This window comes from Bison bison, unplaced genomic scaffold (genome assembly GCF_000754665.1).
Source record: "Bison bison bison isolate TAMUID 2011002044 unplaced genomic scaffold, Bison_UMD1.0 scf7180017864508, whole genome shotgun sequence".
Lineage (NCBI taxonomy): Eukaryota > Metazoa > Chordata > Mammalia > Artiodactyla > Bovidae > Bison > Bison bison.
Window position 1 is genome coordinate 6683540 of NW_011495064.1, and position 22285 is coordinate 6705824.

Genomic DNA, 22285 nt, shown 5'->3' on the forward strand with positions numbered 1-22285 from the left:
GTGAAAGTGCACAGGGCCACTCAGAGCAACAGCAATATCTGTCTGCATGGCTGAAATAGCACTCTCACTGGGTTCTGTGTCTTGACCCCACCTTCAAGTTTTCAGCACAGCTCAGCATGTTCCAGACCATCAAAGACCAGCTGGAGCAGCGGACACGCATCCTGCAAGCCAACATCCGGTGGCAGCAGGAAGAACTCCACAAGATCCAGGAGCAGCTCTGCCTGGTTCAGGACTCCAACGTCCAGGTGATGCCCCTTACCGGGCCAGCGGTCCCTTGGGCTCTGTGCTCCCCACCGCTGTGTGATGCATCCTAATCCACCCTTTTAGGGCAGCCAAGACTCCCTCCAAGGCTCACTAGGCTGCCTTACTGTGCCCTGCCTCCTGGACAAACTGAAACCTCTACGAGTGAACTGCAAGTAATGAACCCCACCTCCACCATCCCCGGCTCCAGGCCAAACGTAAAATTCACATGACAGCCTTTTCACTCACCCCTCACTCTGTTGGACACACATTTCCTGTGTCGCCTGCATTTTGTTTTATGTGTTTGGTGGTTAGTCACCCTGCACAGACACCAGCCTCTCTCCCATGGAATTTTAAACTCCCCAGCACCTGTGTAACTGCTTTCCGAGCACCCCCCAGGCTGCTGACAAAGAAATGGTCTGCTATTTGCTCTCATCCAAAGCATGAATGCAGGGAGACACGAATCTGTGCCCATTGCCCCCTGCAGAGGGGCAGAGGGGCGGCCCGGGAGCCAGAGACTGGAGGTCAGCACCCTGGCACCCCCAGGCCACCCCCATTGCAGCATGGCAATTGGGGTGTCCTCTGAAAGCAGCTGCTTTTAATAGGACCCCACCCCACCCCAGCCCCAGATGTCACTTCTTTGAATCCTATCGAGAGATTCCTTTATGGAGGGAAAATCTTTATATATTGGATCTCTTTCAAGGTTAAATTATTTTTACCAAGTTTCATTTAAATCAGTCCAGGACTGTTTTTCTTCCAAAGCACATTCTTTGGGCCCAGCCTTTGATTGTAAATGTAGCCAACCTTGGAGTCTGCCCTGAGTGAGGTAAGCCTTGGCACCCACCTAAGGGGGAACAGATGGAAGCAGAAGAGACCCCTGAGGGAAATGGCTAGGGTGCTGACCCTGCCGTCCACTCCACCCCCCACACTCCCACCATCCACGCAACCTCTCCTGTGGACAGAAGAACACCTTGAACTGAGATGAACACAGGATAGTACAAAGGTGCTGAGCAGCCTGGAGACTCCTAGAGCCAGCCATCCTGCCTCCCTGGGTCCCAACAGATGTTCCTGGTGGGCTTTACATATGCTCTAAACCTGGGGCTGCCCTCTCTGCCCATCCTGGCCCCTCCGGTCCCCTATGGCAGAGGAGCCAGTGAGGTGCACCTGCTCGGTGCCTCTGGACCGGCCACCACGCCCACAACCCTTCGCCCCGCCCACAGCCCTGTGCTCCGCCTATAACCCTTCGCCCCGCCCACAGCCCTGTGCTCCCTCAACCTCCTGAGTGACATCCCCGAGTTGCCAAGGGACAATACTGCAACATTTATGTGACGACACAAGGGGTCATCAAAGTGCCTTGATCTTGATCCTCATCAATCCAGGGTCCGGTGACTAGAATTCCTGACTCTAATGACTTGAATGGAATTTTTACATTACCAGGAAGGGGGCACTAAGCCAGAAACTGCTAAAAGCAAGGTGGGCGGATGAAGATCCGCCTCAGAGCCCAAGCTGAACTCTGAAGTGACAGAGACACAAGGCTATCTCTTTTGCTCTCTGGTATGAAGCATTATTATTTTTCTTCCTCCTGACAGTGCATTTTGTTGACCCCCAAGGTCTAGCACCTGATCTTTGTGAGCTATGACGTGGGCACCAGGGCTCCACGTGTTATTCCGCTGGTTTCTTCCCTTGACCTTATCTCTGCAGTGGAATTTTCCAATGAGCTTGGAAATCCACAGTCAAACCAGAGAACGAGTCCTCAAAGAGTCTTTTTTCATGTATTTTTACACATTTAAGGATTTAAAGAGATACTTTCCGAAATGTTCAGCCAAAATGCGATGTTTAAAAAAAACAATAAGTGAGTCAAGCATAAAAGATAAGCAAGTAAAAATTACTCCAATCCTCCCAAAAAATGTGGGAGGATAGATTAAATAAGAGCAAAAGGTGGATAACTGCTGAAGCCTAGCATTGATATATGGGGTTTCATTATACAGTATCTATTTTCTGTACTTCTGAAATGTCCTGTAATAATAAGTCTTTGTAAAGCTAAGCATATAAGAACAATGAAAACCACATGTGAGCAGTAGGATTCGTTTGGTGGAAAATTAAAGTTTGTGTGTTTTTTTTTTTTCTCAGATGACTTTGCCCACTTGAATTAGGGAAAATTTTCCTCAGGCTTTCTATAAAACTGACTCCAGAGTACTGTTAAGAAGTCATCTTCTTAAGCCATACAATTCTCCTTTACTGTCACTAAAGCAGGGGCGTGGACATGCACAGTAGCACATCCTACCCCTTCCCCACTCCCCCCAGGTTCATTATTCCCAACTTCAGTGGACTTTTTCCTACCTATCCCATTGGCTTGGAGCTTCATTGAGACTATGTGGGCCTGAGATGCTTGCTAAGTATATTTTTTTTTCCAGAAAAGATTGGGTTATGAGGGAGACATTTTCAGGGTGTGGTGTTTGCACCTAGATGGGATCATGAAGGGCGCTACATAGAGAGCTGTTCAGCTGAAAAGCTGTCACCCCTGCATCCTTGGGAGGTCACTTCTTAATTTATTTTTGAGAGCACTCATGCCCTCTACTGGCAACGCCAAGAAAGAAGAACACCTGTGGCAATGGCAGATGTGTTCTCTGATTGGTTCTTTCATCCGTCTTTCTATCCGTCCATCCTTCCACCCTTCCTTCCATCCCTCTGTCCACACATCTATCCGTTCATCCACCATCTGTCCCCCCATCCATCCACACACCACCCACCCATCCCTCCACTCTTCCATCCATTCATCTATCTCGCAGACACCCAGTATGTTCCAGGCAATTGGTTAGGTGCTGTGGGGACACAGGAATAAATAGAATAAGGTTTCTGCCCTCAGAGAACATACATCAATGGGACAGAGTAGCAGACCCAGCAGTCTCTGCCTTTATACAAGCATAAACAGTCTCCCTTCTTTGAGCAAACCTTGATCTATTTGTTTGTTCATTTATTTATTCTATTCATTCACTTCTGAGTTTTTTTTCTTTTCTTTTTTTGAGCTGTGTCTTCATCGCTGTGCTCAGGCCACTCTCCAGTTGCAGTGCACAGGCTTCTCACTGTGGTGGCTGCTCTTGCTGCAGAGCATGGGCCCTCGGGTGCCAGGGCTCAGTAGCTGTGGTGCATGGGCTTAGTTGCCCCATGGCATGTGGGATCTTCCCTGACCAGGGATCAAACCTGTGTTCCCTGCATTACCAGGCAGATTCTTACTCACTGGACCACCAAGGAGGTCCTCAGATAGTTTTTATATGCCTCAAGAGGCAAAGGAGCAAAAGGAACTTCTTTTTTATTTTAAATATTGTTATTCTCTAACATTTATTGAGCACCTAGGATTATGCCTCAACATAAGTCCCATTAAATCTTTTATGAGGTATATTGTGTTAATGTTACTGTTTTATTAATGAGGAAACTAACAGTCAATTTGAAGTTTTTGAAAATTGCCCAAGTTCATACCAGTAGTACGTGGGGGGGTTGGAATTTGAACTGAAGTCTGTTGGATTTAAGCTAGATGATACTGCCTATCATAAATAAAGGTTGCATTTGTCTGAACTTTAATCAGAAGGTAAATTGTATCCCACCAGAAAAAATATTTGTTATTTAGTTTGAATACTGGGTTTTTGCTGAAATGTAAATTACCTTGTGTGCTATGAATAAGCCAGCTCGCTGAGGTTGTGTAAAGCACTAATTCTGAACATTCGGGTATTGGATCTGAGAGTATGGAGACCCAGAAAATTCTTCTTAAATTCTAAAGTGACAAAGAGCCTTCAGTCAAAATTGCAGGTTTTTCTGGTGGGTTGGGGTAGGAAGGAAAGTGGGAAGACCTGCCTGGTGGTATGGCTGGAAGGGCATTAGATGGTCATCTTGCTCAGGGCTTGACACACCCTATGGAGGAGATGCTGGAACTAACTGATTAAGCACCTGCCTGGCGTGATTCCAAAACAACTCTGTCACTCAGCATGTGTCAGCATGTCAGTTCCATACTGGGTGTGAGGTTATGCCACCCTGAATGCAGGTATTCGGGGTAAAGTTCCAGACGATCAGGGGGGAGAGTCTTTCAGCCCTCAGAGCTAAGGATCTAAAGTGGAGTGGGATACTGCTTGTCAAGAATCTGATACAGATAATGGAAGTGAAAGTGTTGGTTGCTCAGTCATGTCCGACTCTATGTGACCCCATGGACTATAGCCCTCCAGGCTCCTCTGTTCATGGGATTCTCCAGGCCAGAATACTGGAGTGGGTTGCCATGCCCTCCTCCAGGGGATCTTCCCGAGCCAGGGACTGAACCCAGGTCTCCTGCATTCCAGGCAGATTCTTTACCATCTGGGCCACCAGGAAAGCCCACGATACAGATAATACCAGTTTTTAATGCTCAAGAGGAACTTTTTTTAAAAAGAGCTAGTCACAGGTCTTAAGTTTAAAGTATGATAGAAATTACTAAAGTTCTCTTTCTTAAACCTTTACAGTCAATCCACAGATTACATTTTATTTACAAATCTACTGATGTGGCCAAAAATATCAGTGCTTTTACTTGTGTTCACATTCAATTAATTTATAAACTTAACAAATGGTAAATAACATTCATTATGAAAACCATTAATTTACAAATTTAATATAGCTTAACCTTTCAGATATTTCGTGTTCTTGGCTAGGCGGACTTATAAACCTAAGAAGTAAAATGTTTCTGGGCCCTTAAGGAATTCTCTTTTAAAAAAATTTATTTCTGTATTATTTCTGGCTTTTCTGGGGCTTTGTTGCTTCAAGCAGTCTTTCCCTAGTTGTGGCAAATGGGGGCTTCTCTTTGTTGGGGTGTGCAGGCTCCTCATTGCAGGGGCTTCTCTTGTGGAACACAGGCTGTAGGTGCATGGGTTTCAGTAGGTGTGGCTTTTAGCCTCAGTAATTGAGGCTCACGAGCTTAGTTACACAATGAGGCAAGTGGCATCTTCCCAGACCAGGGATCGAACCTGTGTCCTCTGCATTAGCAGGCAGATTCTTTACCACTGGGCCAACAGGGAAGTCCTTAAGGAATTGTTATTGGATATACCAAATTTATAAACAAAGTAGACCAAGGTTCTTATAACCTTTTAAACACTCTTTATGAACTGGATCAAATTCTCTTAAACCTTTGCCACTAAAACTACCAGGCTGATATAGCTGTGCTTATTGAATGTCTGAGACATATTAAATAGCACATAGAGATTAGTGTGGTGATTGTAAAACTTTTTCTTAAACATCATTTTAAAGTTCATGGACTTGATGTTATGTCATCCTTTGGACTTACCTGCCATCCTGGAAATGCAGAGGCACCTAGTTAACCAGGGCAGGACTGCCCTCTCAGCTGGGAGCTGGACAGATGATACAAACCATAGGATGGGTACAGATGATGGTCACTGGTCAGAGATTCAAGCCCGGGCATAGGTCCTACTGCCAGGACGACGTGCCCCCCACCACTAGTCAACCAACCCTGTGCCACCGTGATTGTGCTACTCCTTCCATTCACAAGACGTTTCTCCTTCTAATAAGAAAGTGACAAACCAGTACAGACTAAAAGAGCATGTCAAGTGGCATACCTGGGTCTCAGCATCTTTCACCCTGTCAGACCCCCGTCACTAGACCGGAGCCTTCTTGCAGGCCAGGTCGGCACCCTGCCACTGGCTGCCCCTCTCTGGCTCATGCGCTCTGCTGGTGGCCTCCCAGGTGCTCAGTGTCTCCACGTCTAGTGGGTGAACCTTCCCAGGCAGGTCAGCCTGAGTAAGAAAGCTGCCATTATGCCGGGGATAGGCAGGCCATACAAAGAAGTTGCGGGCCCGTGAGGACAGTGATCACAGCCTTACGGCATTTCTGTTGTGCTTCCAGATGTTTCTGCAGCAGCCAGATGGATCCCTGAGCTTCAGCAGTGCCCAGCGGCCAGAGACTCAGCAGCAGCTCCAGCAGAGGTCCGGCCCAGGTCCCCAGCTTGTGGTCAGCCCGCAGCTTCCAGGGCAGATAGCCTCTGCCCAGGTCACAAACCAGCACCTGCTAAGAGAATCGAGTGTGATATCGACCCAGGTAAATGTGCTCATCTCCAGGCTCAGTCCCTGTCACCAGCAGATGGTCTTCACGAACCAGAAATCTACTTCTCCTATGACCAGAGCTGGATAATCATGATGCGGTTTTTCTTGTCTTTGTCACTTTGAAGTCCTAAGTTCTACTGGTTCCCTTCTGTGTTTTATCAATATATTAAAGTGCTTTAAAGGTATCATGCAGCTGGAATGTTCAGCTCTGATTCTGAGCTTGGCTAGAGGTAGAAATGGCCGTCTCTGCCGTGCATGCTGAAAGCCACACATCCCCACATGTGGGGACACACACATGTTCTTGTGTCCGTCATCGCCCCTGGCTTCAGGCTTCCCAGGCGGTGCTAGTGGTAAGGAACCCACCTGCCAGTACAGGAGATACGAGACATAGGTTTGATCCCTGAGTCAGGAAGATCCCCTGGAGGAGGAAATGGCAACCCACTCTAGTATTCTTGCCTGGGAAATCCCATGGACAGAGGAACCTGGCAGGCTACAGTCCATAGGGTCACACAGATTGGACACGACTGAAGCAACTTAGCATGCACACACACGTGTGAGAACAGTTATCCACTTCTGTTTACCATCCCTTTCTGCAGAGTCACCATGCTCCTCCTGGTGCCCAAGATTCCCTCTCAAGCCCTGCCCTCCCAGTCATTACCACTTACTACCAGTGACCTTGCAGTCTGACAGGGTCACCCATCACTCAGTGGCACTTGAACCCAATGGATTCAAGAAGTTCTGAGCCCCTGCTTCCAGACCATCACAGTTTGGAAGGCTGGATACAGCTTTTCCTGAAGCCTCTTTTATTTATACACATAATCATGAATTTGGGCTTCCCTGGTGGCTCAGCAATAAAGAATCCACCTGCCAATACAGGAGACATGGGTTTGATCCCTGGGTCAGGAAGATTCCCTGGAGAAGGGAATGGCAACCCACTGCAGCATTCTTGCCTGGGAAATCCCAGGCAAGAGGAGGAGGAGCTTGGGGGGCTCCTACAGTCCATGGGGTTGCAAAGAGTCACACAGGACTTAGGAACAAAATAACAAAACAATCATGGATTCAGTAACGGCTTGCCTGCTCCAAGCCTGGCACTGTCCTTTAAATCCCAAAGGGTTTAAAGAATTCTTGAGATGCTTACAGTCCAACAGGAAAGCCAGTCATAACACCAAAACATCATAATGATGGTCAGTGAGTCCTAAATGTTCGGAAAGGCCTAAGCGGATACAGAAAGAGGTTCTGGGGAGGTGACACCTGAGTTGAGCTGAAGGTTTACCTTTCTTGTTTCGATGGTTGCTCCAGGGTCCAAAGCCATTGAGAAGCTCACAGATGATTCAGGGGAGCAGCCTGACACCCCAGTTTAGCAGCACCACCACTGCGCTCCCGTTGGCTCTGAGCCTGACCACGCCAGCTTCCGCCTCCCAGGAGGCCCCCCAGGGCCAACCCAGCCCGGACTTCAGCCATGACCGGCAGCTCAGGTATAGACTCTGTCCTTGGAAAGATACCCAAGACAGTTTTACACTGTTCATCTCCGCTCTCTGCTGAAGATGGAGGCAGAGTTTAGACAAACAGACTCTAAATCCTCTGCAGTTTTTTTAATTGAACTTTTTATTTTGTATTGGAGTCCCTGGTCGCTCAGCCAGTGAAGAATCTGCCTGCCAATACAGGAGACCCAGTTTCGATCCCTGGAGAAGGCAATGGCAACCCACTCCAGTATTCTTGCCTGGAGAATTCCATAGACAGAGGAGCCTGGCAGGCTATAGCCCATGGGGTCACAAAGAATCAGACACGACTGAGCAGCTAACACTTTCACTTTTTTCATAAAGCAGATTAACAGTGTTGTGATAGTTTCAGGTGGACAGCGAAGGGACTCAGCCATACATATACATGTGTCCATTCTCCCCCAGACTCCCTGCCCATCCAGGCTGTCACATAACACTGAGCAGAGTTCCCTGTGCTGTACAGTAAGTTCTTGTTGGTTATCTATCCTAAATATAGCCATGTGTACATGTCTATCCCCAATTCCCCAACTATCCCCTCATCCTTCCCCCTGGCAATCGTAAGTTTGTTCTCTAAGTCTGTGAGTCTGTTTCCCTTTTGTGAAATGACTCATTTGTTAATCAACTCTGCAGTTGACCTCAGCTCATGAAGTGACAGGACAGGGCTAGGGTCTCGATGGCCAGAGGAAGAGACCTCCTGCAGCAAGGATCCTCCAGAACAGAGCAGCCGGGATTCTGTGGGGCCAGCCAGAAAGGGTCCAGTGAGGCTCGGCAGGTGCGGATTGGCCGGCGGGTCCACAGCTTGGGTACTGATCAGTTTCTCATTTCTGTCCTCCTCGGCTCTAAGGCTACTGCTGAGCCAGCCCATCCAGCCCATGATGCCCGGATCCTGTGACGCGAGGCAGCCCTCAGAGGTCGGGAGGACCGGACGGCAAGTCAAGTAGGTGGCCCAGGTTGGGGAGGGGTGGGGCATGGAGCCACACTGAGTGGTCTCAGGCTGCAGGGTTTCATCTGCCTGGACCAGCCACACACCTGCGAGTCGGGCACTGCAGGGCAGATCCACATGCGCCCACACCTTTCTAAAGGACTCCTCCCCTCAGCTGTTCTTCCTCCATTTCCTGTGTCAAGAGAGAAAACTTCATGTCAGCATTCCAGGCTGAGAACAAGACCTGAAGGAAATAATTCGTTACGTGCCAAGTTCATCGCCGTCTTCCCATCTGTGCATGTCTAAGGGGTAACATCCCGGGTCAACGGAGTCTTACAGAGCCTTGTCCCCCTTCCCCAGGGCTCCTGTGCAGCTCCGGCTGGCCGCCCGATGCTGGCAGATTCCCCCACACGAGCTTGTTGCTCTCTGGTTCCGAGGATGGGCCCTGAACTAGGACCCTGTGCAGACGTGGGGCCCTCCTGCCCTCCCAAACATGGAGCCTTCTCTCTCTCCTCACCCCGGGCTCTTTGCTTGCCACCCCCAGTACCCGGGCAGCTGTGCTGAGCCAATTTCATTACGAGGGACAGAGGTTTACTGGAGCCAGAGGAGTGAATCCTTGAAAAGCCACTGGAAAATAGTTCCAAGCCCTTTGAAATAAAGCAGACACCGTGGTCATATAAACACTGGTTTCATTTGCGTCAGAAGTTCACGGGAACAGGGCTAGCTAATGAGGCCTGCTGTGCCCAGACGCAGGGGCCTTCCATTCATGCCCTGGGGGCTACCTGCCTGGAGTCCTTCCTGTGTCCTCCTCCAGTAGTAATAGGCACAGTGATGATTACTGAGCATTTCTGAAGACTGGGGCCCATACCTATATCCATGAAAACCCTATGATGGTGGGGGTGGTGGCATCGGGGGTGGCAGGAGCTGTACACTGCAAGGAAACTGCCTTTAAACTCTTGGATGCTCTCTGTTGCCTGGAGGGGTGTGCGGGATGTTGGTTTTGGTTTTGGACTGTTCTTTCTAAATGATCCAGATAAGTGGAAACACTTATTGTGACATCACTTTCCAGAGATGTTTCAAATGCAGGAAACTAGGCAAAAACAGAAATTCTTTCCTCTGAAACATCTAAACTGTCATTTTCGGTCAACCCAGTAATTTATACCGTCCACATCTCCCCGTCCATCTCCTCCAGACATGACCTAACACTCTGTCTTCTGGGGCAGGTCAGAGTCTGCCTCCCACACGCATAGGCCCCTGAAATTTTGGAATCCCCAGTGCCTGTTACCATAAAACGACCCATGTAGAGATAGAACACTTCTAAAAATATAAATGGACTTCTCCATAGTATCTTTTTTAAAAAAGACTTTTTGCATGCAGACCGTTTTTAACATCTGTATTGAATGTGTTAGAGTATTGTTTCTGTATTGTGTTTTGGTTTTCTGACTAGGAGGCATGTGGGGTCTTAGCCCCCTGACCAGCAATGAAACCCGCACCTCCTCCCTTGGAAGGTGAAGTCTTAACCACTGGACCACCAGGGAAGTCCCTGTATAGTATCTTTAAATATCTATTTCTGGGCTTCCGTGGCGGCTCAGATGCTAAAGAATCTGCCTGCAATGCAGGAGACCTGAGTTTGATCCCTGGGTCAGGAAGATCCCCTGGAGAAGGGAATGGCTTACCCACTCCAATTTTCTTGCCTGAAGAATCCCATGGACAGAGGAGTCTAGTGGGCTATGGTCCATGGGGTTGCAAAGAGTCTGACGCGACTGAGTGGCTAACACTTTCGATTTCTTTGCTGATCTGGACTCCTCCAGAATTCTCCCAAATGGCATTCCCCTTGTTACTTGGCCATTATCATCAAGTACTCTTTCTTTTAGAAAAAAATGTATATTCTATATAACATAAAATTTCCCATTTTAGCTATATTTAAGCGTACAATGCAATAGCATAAGTACATCCCCGTTTTTGTGCAACCATCACCACCGTCCATCTCCAGCACTGTTTCATCCTCTCAAATTGAAGCCGTGTCCCCATTAAACCCCAACTTCCTATTTGCTCTGCCCCCAGCCTTCTGCTTTTTGTCTCTTATCAATTGTCTTCTCTAGGTGTCTCATCTAAGTGGACTCGTACAGTATTCATATTTTGTGATGGGCTTATTTCACTCGGTGTGATGTCTTTGAGGCTCGCCCATGGTGTGACCTACATGAGAATCTCCTTGCTTTCTAAAGCTGAATGATGCTCCACTGTCTGTATACACGGCTCCTTGTTTATCTATCATCTATCAATGAATGTGGGGTTACTTCCAGTCTTTCGCTATTGTAAATAATGCTTCTACAACCGTGGATGTTCAAATAACTGTTTCTGTCCCCTACTTTCACTTCTCTGGGGCACATACCCAAAAGTAGAATTGCTGAATCACACGGTAACCTAAGTTTAACTTTTTGAGGAAACTTCACACTGTTTTGCACAGCAGTTACACCATTTTACCCTCCCACCAACAGGGCACAAGAGCTCCAATTTCTCCGCATCCTCAACAATACTTGTTATGTACAACTTTTTTTCGTTAACTTGTAATGAAATGATACCTCATTTTGATTTTTTCTTCTGTGACTGTGCCGGGTCTTTCTCGCTGCATAACCTTTCTTTAGTTTTGGTGAGCAGTGGAGACTCTGTCGCAGTGCCAGGGCCTCTCATTGTGGTGGCTGCTCTTGTGGCAGAGCACGGGCACGAGGCTCACAGACTCAACGGCAGCATGCGGGCTCATGGGCACGAGGGCTCAGCATTAGCACCAAACAGGCTCCGGAGTTGTGGTGCTCTGGAGTGCTTTCAGTTCAGTTCAGTCCCTCAGTCGTGTCGGACTCTTTGAGACCCCACGGTCTGCAGCACACCAGGCCTCCCTGTCCATCACCAATTCCTGGAGCTTACTCAAGCTCATGTCCATCGAGTTGGTGATGCCATCCAACCATCGCATCCTCTGACACCCCCTTCTCCTCCTGCCTTCAATCTTTCCCAGCATCAGGGTCTTTTCCAGTGAGTCAGCTCTTCACATCAGGTGGCCAAAGTATTGGAGCTTCAGCTTCAGCATCAGTCCTTACAATGAATAATCAGGGTTGATTTCCTTTAGGATGGACTGGTTGGATCTCCTTGCAGTCCAAGGGACTCTGAAGGGTCTTCTCCAACACCACAGTTCAAAAGCATCAATTTTTCGGCCCTCAGTTTCTTTATGGTCCAACTCTCACATCCATACATGATCACTGGAAAAACCATAGCTTTGACTAGACAGACCATTGTTGGCAAAGTAACGTCTCTACTTTTTAATATGCTGTCTAGGTTGATCATAGTTTTACTTCCAAGGAGGAAGCATCTTTTAATTTCATGCCTGCAGTGACCATCTGCAGTGATTCTGGAGCCCAAGAAAATAAAGTCTGTCACTGTTTCCACTGTTTACCCATCTATTTGCCATGAAGTGATGTGACCAGATGCCATGAGCTTAGTTTTCTGAATGTTAATTTTTAAGCCAGCTTTTTCATTCTCCTCTCTCACCTTCATCAAGAGGCTCTTTAGTTCCTCTTTGCTTTCTTCCATAAGGATGCTGTCATCTGCATATCTGAGGTTATTGATAACTCTCCCGGCAATCTTGATTCCAGCTTGTGCTTCATCCAGCCCAATGTTTCTCATGATGTACTCTGCCTTGATGTACTCCTTTCCCAATTTTGAACCAGTCCATCGTTTCTTATCCAGTTCTAATTGTTGCTTCTTGACCTGCATACAGATTTCTCAGGAGGCAGGTCAGGTGGTCTGGTATTCCCATCTCTTCAAGAATGGGAATATTCTTCCACAGTTTGCTGTGATCCACACAGTGAAAGGCTTTAGCATAGTCAATGAAGAAGAAAGTGAAAGTGAAAGTCACTCAGTTGTCTCTCTTTGTGACCCCATGGACTGTGAATTCTCTAGGCCAGAATACTGGAATGGGTAGCCTTTCCCTTCTCCAGAGGATCTTCCCAACCCAGGGATTGAACCCAGGCCTTTTGCACTGCAGGCAGATTCTTTACCAGCGGAAATATATGTTTTTCTGAAATTCTCTTGCTTTTTCTATGATCCAGCAGATGTTGGCCGTTTGATCTCTGGTTCCTCTGCCTTTTTTAAAACCAGCTTGAACATCTGGAAGTTCTTGGTTCACGTACTGTTGAAACCAAACTTGGATGATTTTGAGTACTACTTTGCTAGCATGTGATTTGAGTGCAATTGTGCAGTAGTTTGAGCATTCTTTGACACTGCCTTTCTTTGGGATTGATTGGAATGAAAAATGACCTTTTCCAGTCCTGTGGCCACTGCTGAGTTTTCCAAATTTGCTGGCATGTTGAATGCAGCACTTTCACAGCATCATCTTTTAGAATTTGAAATAGCTCAACTGGAATTCCATCACTTCCACTAGCTTTGTTCATAGTGATGCTTTCTAAGACCCACTTGACATTGCACTCCAGGATGTCTGGTTCTAGGTGAGTGGTCACATCATCATGGTTATCTGGGTCATTAAGATCTTTTTTGTATACTTCTGTATATTCTTGCCACCTCTTTTTATTACATGCTGGTTCTGTTAAGTCCATACCATTTCTGTCCTTTATTGTGCCCATCTTTGCATGAAGATGTTCCCTTGGTATCTCTAATTTTCTTGAAGAGATCTCTAGTCTTTCTCATTCTATTTTCGTCTATTTCTTTGCATTGATCACTTAAGAAGGATTGCTTATCTCTCCTTGCTATTCCTTGGAACTCTGCATTCATATGGATCTAACTTTCCTTTTCTCCTTTGCCTTTAGCTTCTCTTCTTTTCTTAGCTATCTGTAAGGCCTCCTGAGACCACTATTTTGCCTTTTTGCATTTCTTTTTCTTGGAGATGGTCTTGATCACTGCCTCCTGTACAATGTTATGAATCTCCATTCATAGTTCTTCAGGCACCCTGTCTATCAGATCTAATCCTTTGAATCTGTTTCTCACTTCCACTGTATAACCATAAGGATTTGATTTAGGTCATACCTGAATGGCCTATTGGTTTTTCCTACTTTCTTCAATTTAATTCTGAACTTTGCAATACGGGGTTCACGATCTGATCCAGTCAGCTCCTCTTGTTTTTACTGACTGTATAGAGCTTCTCCATCTTTGGCTGCAGAGAATATATTCAGTCTGATTTAGGTATTGACCATCTGGTAACATCCATGTGTAGAGTCATCTCTTATGTTGTTGGACGAGGGTGTTTGCTGTGACCAGTGCATTCTCTTGGCAAATCTCTGTTAGTCTTTGCCCTGCTTCATTCTGTACTCCAAGGCCAAACTTGCCTGTTACTCCAGATATCTCTTGACTTCCTACTTTTGCATTCCATGCCTTTTTGATGAAAAGGACTTTTGGGTTTTTTTTTGGTTTAGTTCTAAAAGGTCTTGGAGGCCCTCGTAGAACTGTTCACCTTCAGCTTTTTCCGCAGTAGTGATTGGAGTATTTAGTTCAGTTCAGTCGCTCAGTCATGTCCGACTCTTTGCAACCCCATGGACTGCAGCATGCCAGGCCTCCCTGTCCATCGCCAACTCCTGGAGTTTACCCAAACTCATGTCCATTGAGTCGGTGATGCCATCCAACCATCTCATCCTCTGTCATCCCCTTCTCCTCCTGCCCTCAATCTTTCCCAGCATCAGGGTCTTTTCAAATGAGTCAGCTCTTCGCATCAGGTGGCCAAAGTATTGGAGTTTCAGCTTCAACATCAGTCCTTCCAATGAATATTCAGGACAGATTTCCTTTAGGATGGACTGGTTGGATCTCCTTGCAGTCCAAGGGACTCTCAAGAGTCTTCTCCAACACCACAGCTCAAAATTCTTCGGTGCTCAGCTTTCTTTATAGTCCAATTCTCATATCTATACATGACTACTGGAAAACCATAGCCTTGGCTAGACAGACCTTTGTTGACAAAGTAATGTCTCTGCTTTTTAATATGCTGTCTTAGGTTGGTCATAACTTTCCTTCCAAGGAGTAAACCTCTTTTAATTTCATGGCTGCAGTCACCATCCATAGTGATTTTGGAGCCCAAAAAATAAAGTCAGCCACTGATTCTACTGTTTCCCCATCTATTTGCCATGAAGTGATGTGACCAGATGCCATGATCTTAGTTTTCTGAATGTTGAGCTTTAAGCCAACTTTTTCACTCTCCTCTTTCACTCTCATCAAGAGGCTCTTTAGTTCTTATTCACTTTCTGCCATAAGGATGGTGTCATCTGCATATCTGAGGTTATTGATATTTCTCCCCGCAATCTTGATGCCAGCTTGTGTTTCTTCCAGTCCAGCGTTTCTCATGATGTACTCTGCATATAAGTGAAATAAGCAGGGTGACAATATACAGCCTTGACATACTCCTTTTCCTATTTGGAATCAGTCTGTTGTTCCATGTCCAGTTCTAACTGTTGCTTCCTGACCTGCATATAGGTTTCTCAAGAGGCAGGTCAGGTGATCTGGTATTCCCATCTCTTTCAGAATTTTCCACAGTTTATTGTGAGCTACACAGTCAAAGGCTTTGGCATAGTCAATAAAGCAGAAATAAATGTTTTTCTGGAACTCTCTTGCTTATTTGATGATCCAGCAGATGTTGGCCATTTGATCTCTGGTTTTCTAAAACCAGCTTGAACATCTGGAAGTTCATGGTTCACGTATTGCTGGAGCCTGGCTTGGAGAATTTTGAGCATTACTTTACTAGCGTGTGAGATGAGTGCAATTGTGCGGTAGTTTGAGCTTTCTTTGGCATTGCCTTTCTTTGGGATTGGAATGAAAACTGACCTTCTCCAGTCCTGTGGCCACTGCTGAGTTTTCCCAATTTGCTGGCATATTGAGTGCAGCACTTTCACAGCATCATCTTTCAGGATTTGAAATAACTCAACTGGAATTCTATCACCTCCACTAGCTTTGTTTGTAGTGATGCTTCCTAAGGCCCACTTGACTTCACATTTCAGGATGTCTGGCTCTAGCTGAGTGATCACACCATCTTGATTATCTTGGTCATGAAGATCTTTTTTGTACAGTTCTTCTGTGTATTCTTGCCACCTCTTAATATCCTCTGCTTCTGTTAGGTCTATTACCATTTCTATACTTTATTGAGCCCATCTTCACATGAAATGTTCCCTTGGTATCTCTAATTTTCTTGAGGAGATCTCTAGTCTTTCCTATTCTATTATTTTCCTCTATTTCTTTGCACTGATCACTGAGGAAGGCTTTCTTATCTCTCCTTGCAGTTCTCTGGAACTCTGCATTCAAATGGGTATATCTTTCCTTTTTTCCTTTGCTTTTCACTGATCTTCTTTTCAGTTATTTGTAAGGCGGCCTCAGACAGCCAGTTTCCTCTTTTGCATTTCTTTTTCTTGGGGATGGTCTTGCTCTCTGTTTCCTGTACAAGGTCACGAACCTCCATCCATAGTTCATCAGGTACTCTGTCTATCAAATCTAGTCCCTTAAGTCTATTTCTCACTTACACTGTGTAATCATAAGGGATTTGATTTAGGTCATAGCTGAATGGTCTAGTGGTTTTCCCTACTTTCTTCAATTAGGGCATAGGCTTGGATTATTGTGATATTGAATGGTTTGCCTTGAAAACAAACAGAGATCATTCTGTCATTTTTTAGATTATACCCAAGTACTGCATTTCAGACTCTCTTGTTGACTGTGAGGGCTACTCCATTTCTTCTAAGGGGTTCTTGCCCACAGTAGTAGATATAATGGTCATCTGAATTAAATTCGCTCATTCCATTTTCATTCACTGATTCCTAAAATGTCAATGTTCACTCTTGCCATCTGTTTGACCACTTCCAATTTACCTTGATTCATGGACCTAACATTCCAGGTTCCTATGCAATGATGCTAAAGCTGAAACTCCAGTACTTTGGCCACCTCATGAGAAGAGTTGACTCATTGGAAAAGACTCTGATGCTGGGAGGGATTGGGGGCAAGAGGAGAAGGGTACGACAGAGGATGAGATGGCTGGATGGCATCACTGACTTGATGGACGTGAGTCTGAGTGAACTCCGGGAGTTGGTGATGGACAGGGAGGCCTGGTGTGCTGTGATTCATGGGGTCGCAAAGAGTCGGACACGACTGAGCGACTGATCTGATCTGATCTGATGCAATATTGTTCTTTACAGCACTGAACTTTACTTCCATCACCAGTCACATCCATAATGGGGCATTGTTTTGCTTTGGCTTTGTCTCTTCATTCTTTCTGGAGTTACTTCTCTACTCTTCTCCAGTAGCATATTGGGCATCTACCAACCTGGAGAGTTCACCTTTCAGTGTATGTCTTTTTTCCTTTTCATCCTGGGTTCATGGGGTTCTCAAGGCAAGAATACTGAAGTGGTTTGCTATTCCCTTCTCCAGTGGACCACTTTGTCAGAAATCTCCACCATGACCTGTCTGTCTTGGGTGGCCCTACACGGCATGGCTCATAGTTTCATTGAGTTAGACAAGGCTGTGATCCATGTGATCAGTTTGGTTAGTTTTCTGTGACTGTGGTTTTCATTCTGTCTACCCTCTGATGGATGAGACTAAGGGGCTTGTTGAAGGTTCCTGATGGGAGGGCCTGGCTGTGGGGGGATCGGGGTCTTGCTCTAATGGGCGAGGCCATGCTCAGTAAATCTTTAATCCAATTTTCTGTTGATGGGCAGGGCTGGCACTTCAACTGAACCCAAGACCCTTTCTCTTTGGCTTCCTTCTTTTTCTGATCATTTTCCTTCACACATTTCAGGAAGCTCTTAGAGTGCTTAATATGTTCAGTACACACATTAATTCTCTTGGCAAGAATCTTGCCCTTAACTTGTTTGTTTACAATGATGCCAACTGCATGCTGAGTAACACTGTTGACTCTCCCAGTTTTGCCATGGTAACATTTGTGGGGATTAGTTTGCCCCGTGGCATGTGGTATGACCAGGGACTGAACCCTTGTCTCCTGCATTGGCAGGCAGATTCTTATCCACTGTGCCATCAGGGAAGTCCTCATTTGGTTTTGATTTGCATTTCCCTAATGACTCTTTTCATGTGCTTATTGGCCATTTGGACCTTTTCTTTCCAGGATGTCTACTCAAGCCTTTTGCCCATTTTTTAACCAGGTTATTTGCATTTGTTGTGGTGGTGAGTTGTAGAAATGTAGCTGGATAGCAACCTCTTATTAGATATAGGACTTGCAAAGATTTTTCTGACAGCTTTTTTTTTTCCGGCAATGTTTTCACTGCATGGACAGTGATGCTCACAAGGTCTTAGCTGTGATGAAGTCGTGTCTGTCTGTTTTCCTCTTGTCATCCGTGTCCTTGGTGTCATGTCAATAGTTTTTGTAAAGGTTTCTTCTGTGTGTCACCAAACAGGTATCCACAGAGCCAGGCCGTATTTCAGAACCCCGACGTGCACACCACCAGCAGCAGCGCCGCCACCCCTGTCCTGCTGATGGGGCTGCAGCCCAGCTTCCCCGCCTCCCAGCCGTCACCCCTGAAGCCTGCACAGGCCCAGCCGCAGCCTCCGCACTTTCTTCAGGTGGGGCTGGGCCGCGCCTGGGGAGGGGGAGACAGGGCCGAGTCCCCAGCCCAGGCCTGATGGGCCCTTCCTTCCGTTCCGGGCTTTCAACGGGGTTCTAGGCGTCAGTATAAAAATAAGCCTCAGACAGATTCATATTGGAAACTTTATCATTTCTAAAGTTTATCACGCTCCAAGTTGATAAAGTCTATGTATATACAGTGTGAGGAACTTAGAAGCAGCTATTTGGCCTCTTGTCGTTACGCACTAAGAAGGTCCATTTTTTAAAAAGTAATTTTTATTATGGTGTCTACACTTTCTTAGAGCAAAAATCAGACACTGATTGCCATGTTTGTTGGGCTTGTTAGTGTGTTTATATGCAGTATCTCATATGAGTAGAAAATTACATCATGTTTAAAGGTTCATCAAACTTCCTTTAAATGAATGAGATAACATTGCATGAATTTGAGGCTTTCCAGGAAAATGTGGGGCATGTTTCCTTGTGGTCACTTCTTTTTTTTTTTAAGTTTTATTTTATATTGGAGTATAGCTGATTAACAATGTTGTGATAGTTTCAGGTGGGCAGCAAAGGGATTCAACCATACATATACATGTATCCATTCTTCCCCAAACTCCCACCCCATCCAGGCTGCCACTTAACAACGAGCAGAGTCTCCTGTGCTGTACAGTAAGACCTTGTTGGATATCCATTTTAAATGCAGCAGTGTGTACATGTCCATCCTTAACTCCCTAACTATCCCTTCTCTCCCTTTGTCCCCCCTGGGGACCATAAGTTCCTTCTCTTTTAAGTCTGTGAGTCTGTTTCTGTTTTGTAAATAAGTTAATTTGTATAATTTCATTTTAGATTCCACATATAACAGATGTCATACACTATTTCTCCTTCTCTGACTTACTTCACTCAGTATGACAATCTCTATCCATCCATGTTGCTGCAAATGGCATTATTCCATTCTTTTTAATGGCTGAGTAATATTCCATTGTATATAGGTAATCTTGTGGTCACTTCTTATTTTAAGCAAGTGCCACAAGCACTGGAAGGAAGGGCTGTGAGTCAGTGGCTGGGGGATCAGATGGGACAGAAGTGTCTGCTCAGGGTCTGGCCTTCCCTCCCACACATGCCCATGTGCCCCTTCCTGTCCAATGGGGCCTCCTCCACAGCCTCAAGCCCCTACCAGAAGGCACAGTGTAGCTTTTGCTTCCCCACCCCCGCCTGCCCCGCTTGGGCATCCTTGAAGCCATAGGTGAATGTGTGGGGTGACCAAGATGCAGAGTCCTCCTCGAGTTCTAAATTGTAATTGAATTCCAAGGCGGCTAAACCAGCTATGGCATAGTTTTCAGATCTCCCTAACACCACATCTTAGTGGAAGTTAACTCTGGACTGCATCTTTGCTCCCTGGTCTGCTTGCAGGACCCTGGAGTGATCTGGGACAGGAACTGATGAGGGGAGAAGGCAGGGGGAAAGGTAGAAGCTGCCCATCTATCTGTGCCTTCATCAGGAGCCACCGGCGTGCTTGTAGGTGCCTGTTCCACCCAGATGCAGGGCTAAGGATGCAAGGAGCACTCAGGGACCCTGAGCGCAGGGGGACAGGGGACATCACAGAGAGTCAGTGCCAATGGAGCACTGGGGCTGGGGGGCCAAGGTCAAAAAAGGATGGGGCGTGGGGACGGAAACTCTCCAAGAGTGGATGGCTGAGTGTGAGGTGTGAGGGGACAACGTTTCAACAACAGAGGCAGCCTGCACCGAGGTAGAGGGGCAGATGTGCCTTGCGCAGCTTTGGAAACAGGGTGGACTGGGTTCCTTAGAGGGGAGATTTCATGGCTGGGAATAATGCGAGGTGAGACTGAAGGTTCCAGAGTTAATGTTTGACCAGTTGTTGTCAGTTTTCAGTCGTGTCTGACTCTTTGAGGCTCTATGGACTGTAGCCCCCACCCCAGGCTCCTCTGTCCATGGGATTTTCCAGGCTTTGAGGATACTGAACTGGGTTACCATGCCCTTCTCCAGGGGATCTTCCCAACCCAGGGATTGAACCCAGGTCTCCTGCACTGCAGGTGGATTCTTTACCATCTGAGGCACCAGGAAAACCCAGTGAGTTTCTGAGCTTCAAATTAGGATGCTTCCTGGCACATGGCTGTATTTGGAAGTGATTCTGGAAATAGGGACCACCAGTGAAAAGTATGTGGACTGCAGGCCTGTTTAGATGCTGTGCCGGCAATGATGTGCATGTGGTGTCAGGTTCCAGCATCCAATACCACACAGGCTATGTGGGGGCTCCTGTGCATGAGTTCAAGAAACCACTTCCTGCAGCCTAGAATCCCAGGGACAGGGGAGCCTGGTGGCCTGCCGTCTGTGGGGTCACACAGAGTCAGACACGACTGAAGTGACTTAGCAGCAGCAGCAGCGGGCCCCCGGCCACCGGGCCAGGAGGAACCCCTAGTGCTGGCCTGAAAGCTGGGCTTCCTTACCCCCAGGTCTTCAGGCAGGGGAGGAGGACCCTTTAATCTGAGGAGGACTGCATCACCGCCCCAGCCATTTAGGGAAGGAGTCCCTGAATCCCAGAACCTTCCCTGGAGCTGGTTCCTTTCTTTCCAGGTGCAGGTGCCAACCTCTCTGCACAGTGAGCAGCAGGACTCCCTCCTTCTCTCCACCTACTCGCAACAGCCAGGGTCCCTGGTCTACCCGACGCCGGGGCCCGCGCGCCCGGCCCGAAGGGTCAGCAGCCTGTCTGAGTCCTCAGGCCTCCAGCAGCCGCCCCGGTAGTGGCCGGGCACCTCGGTTGGGTCACATCAGCTTTAACCAATGGACGGACGAGGGGGCGGGTGGCCAAGGAGTTGGGGAGAAGGGTTTAAAGGACACCCCAACTTCCGTGCACGCCGCATCCATTTCAGAGCTCCTGGGTGGTGACCATGTCCGAGGGCAGCGGCCAGCATGGACATGAGTGAGCAGGGAAGCTGGCCCTGTTTCCCCTTTCCCTGTGCTTCATAGCCACACTCTACAACCATACCCAGACGGACCGACCGCGGTCCCCAGCTGAGCGCATCAGAGCATCACTCTGTTCAGCTTAGAGATGGAGCGTCTCTGCTGGATCGCCCCTCCCCCCAGCGTGGCCCAGCCTCTGCGCCACGTGCGCATGTGCCCATTGGCCTTCACTCTCCAGACCCTCTTTCCTCGGAGAAGCACCCGGTCAGCGATGTCTTGAATGGAGAGATGATTTTTTTTCTCATTATGTTTAGATGATCGTTTCTGTCTTAATTTGCACAGCTGCACAAGGAGATAACGTAGGCACTTTCCTTTTTTTTTTTTTTTTAACCAAGTCTCCTGACTTCACACGGAGACCCCAGTAACAAAAACAGCCCACCAATCAGAAAGCAAAGCTGGGCATTATTAACCAGACTGCAGCCCCCCCACCTCCCACCCTCCCGCCTAAACCCTAATGGAATGAGACTCTTCTCCCCACACCGTTCTGGGGATTGGCTTTTTTTTCTTATCCTGAATGTAACACTGGACTGTCTTCTGTTGACTTCCCGGTGATTGCAACTACAAAGGTGACTCCACGCAAAGTACAATCCTGCAGGTAATGTTCTGGGATTCTGACAGGACTCAAGGACTGTGAAAGGGAAGGCTTTACAGGCCAGACAGGGCCCCAGGAAACCCCCCTCCCCGCCATGCTGGCCCTCGGAGTGAGGATGCCACAGCTTTCTACATATCTTTCCTGACCGAGACCCAGGAGTGGATTTTCCTTTTCAAAAATGCACTTTGCTTTTTTTGTATGTTTTGTTGAGATGTTTCTAAAGAGAAGATTTTATGTAATTATAAGACGAAGTGTAGTGAATTGTACAGCCGTTGTAATAAGGACCTATTTCTATATAAAATAAAACTGTATGGATTCTGTGTAAATTATTTTGTATCTGAGACACCAGTTCCTTTCCCAAAATATAAAAGGATAAAAGTTTTCTTGTGTATTTCTGTGAGTGGACATTTTGTAATAAATTAACAAATTTGTATAATTTCC

General features: G+C 46.9%; 1 protein-coding gene across 2 annotated transcripts in view; it reads left to right on the plus strand.

Moving 5' to 3' along the window:
• The window catches only part of NPAS2 (neuronal PAS domain protein 2), a 152402-nt gene extending 130118 nt beyond the window's left edge, over positions 1-22284 (plus strand). For both annotated transcript variants that reach the window (XM_010829646.1, XM_010829647.1), the window contains 6 exons: positions 99-245; positions 6115-6306; positions 7611-7786; positions 8655-8747; positions 18110-18275; positions 20866-22284. In XM_010829646.1, the coding sequence (XP_010827948.1) occupies positions 99-245; positions 6115-6306; positions 7611-7786; positions 8655-8747; positions 18110-18275; positions 20866-21033 (942 nt within the window). In that variant the 3' untranslated portion in view covers positions 21034-22284. The remainder of the gene's footprint in view (positions 1-98; positions 246-6114; positions 6307-7610; positions 7787-8654; positions 8748-18109; positions 18276-20865) is intronic.
• Position 22285: the final 1 nt, after the last annotated feature.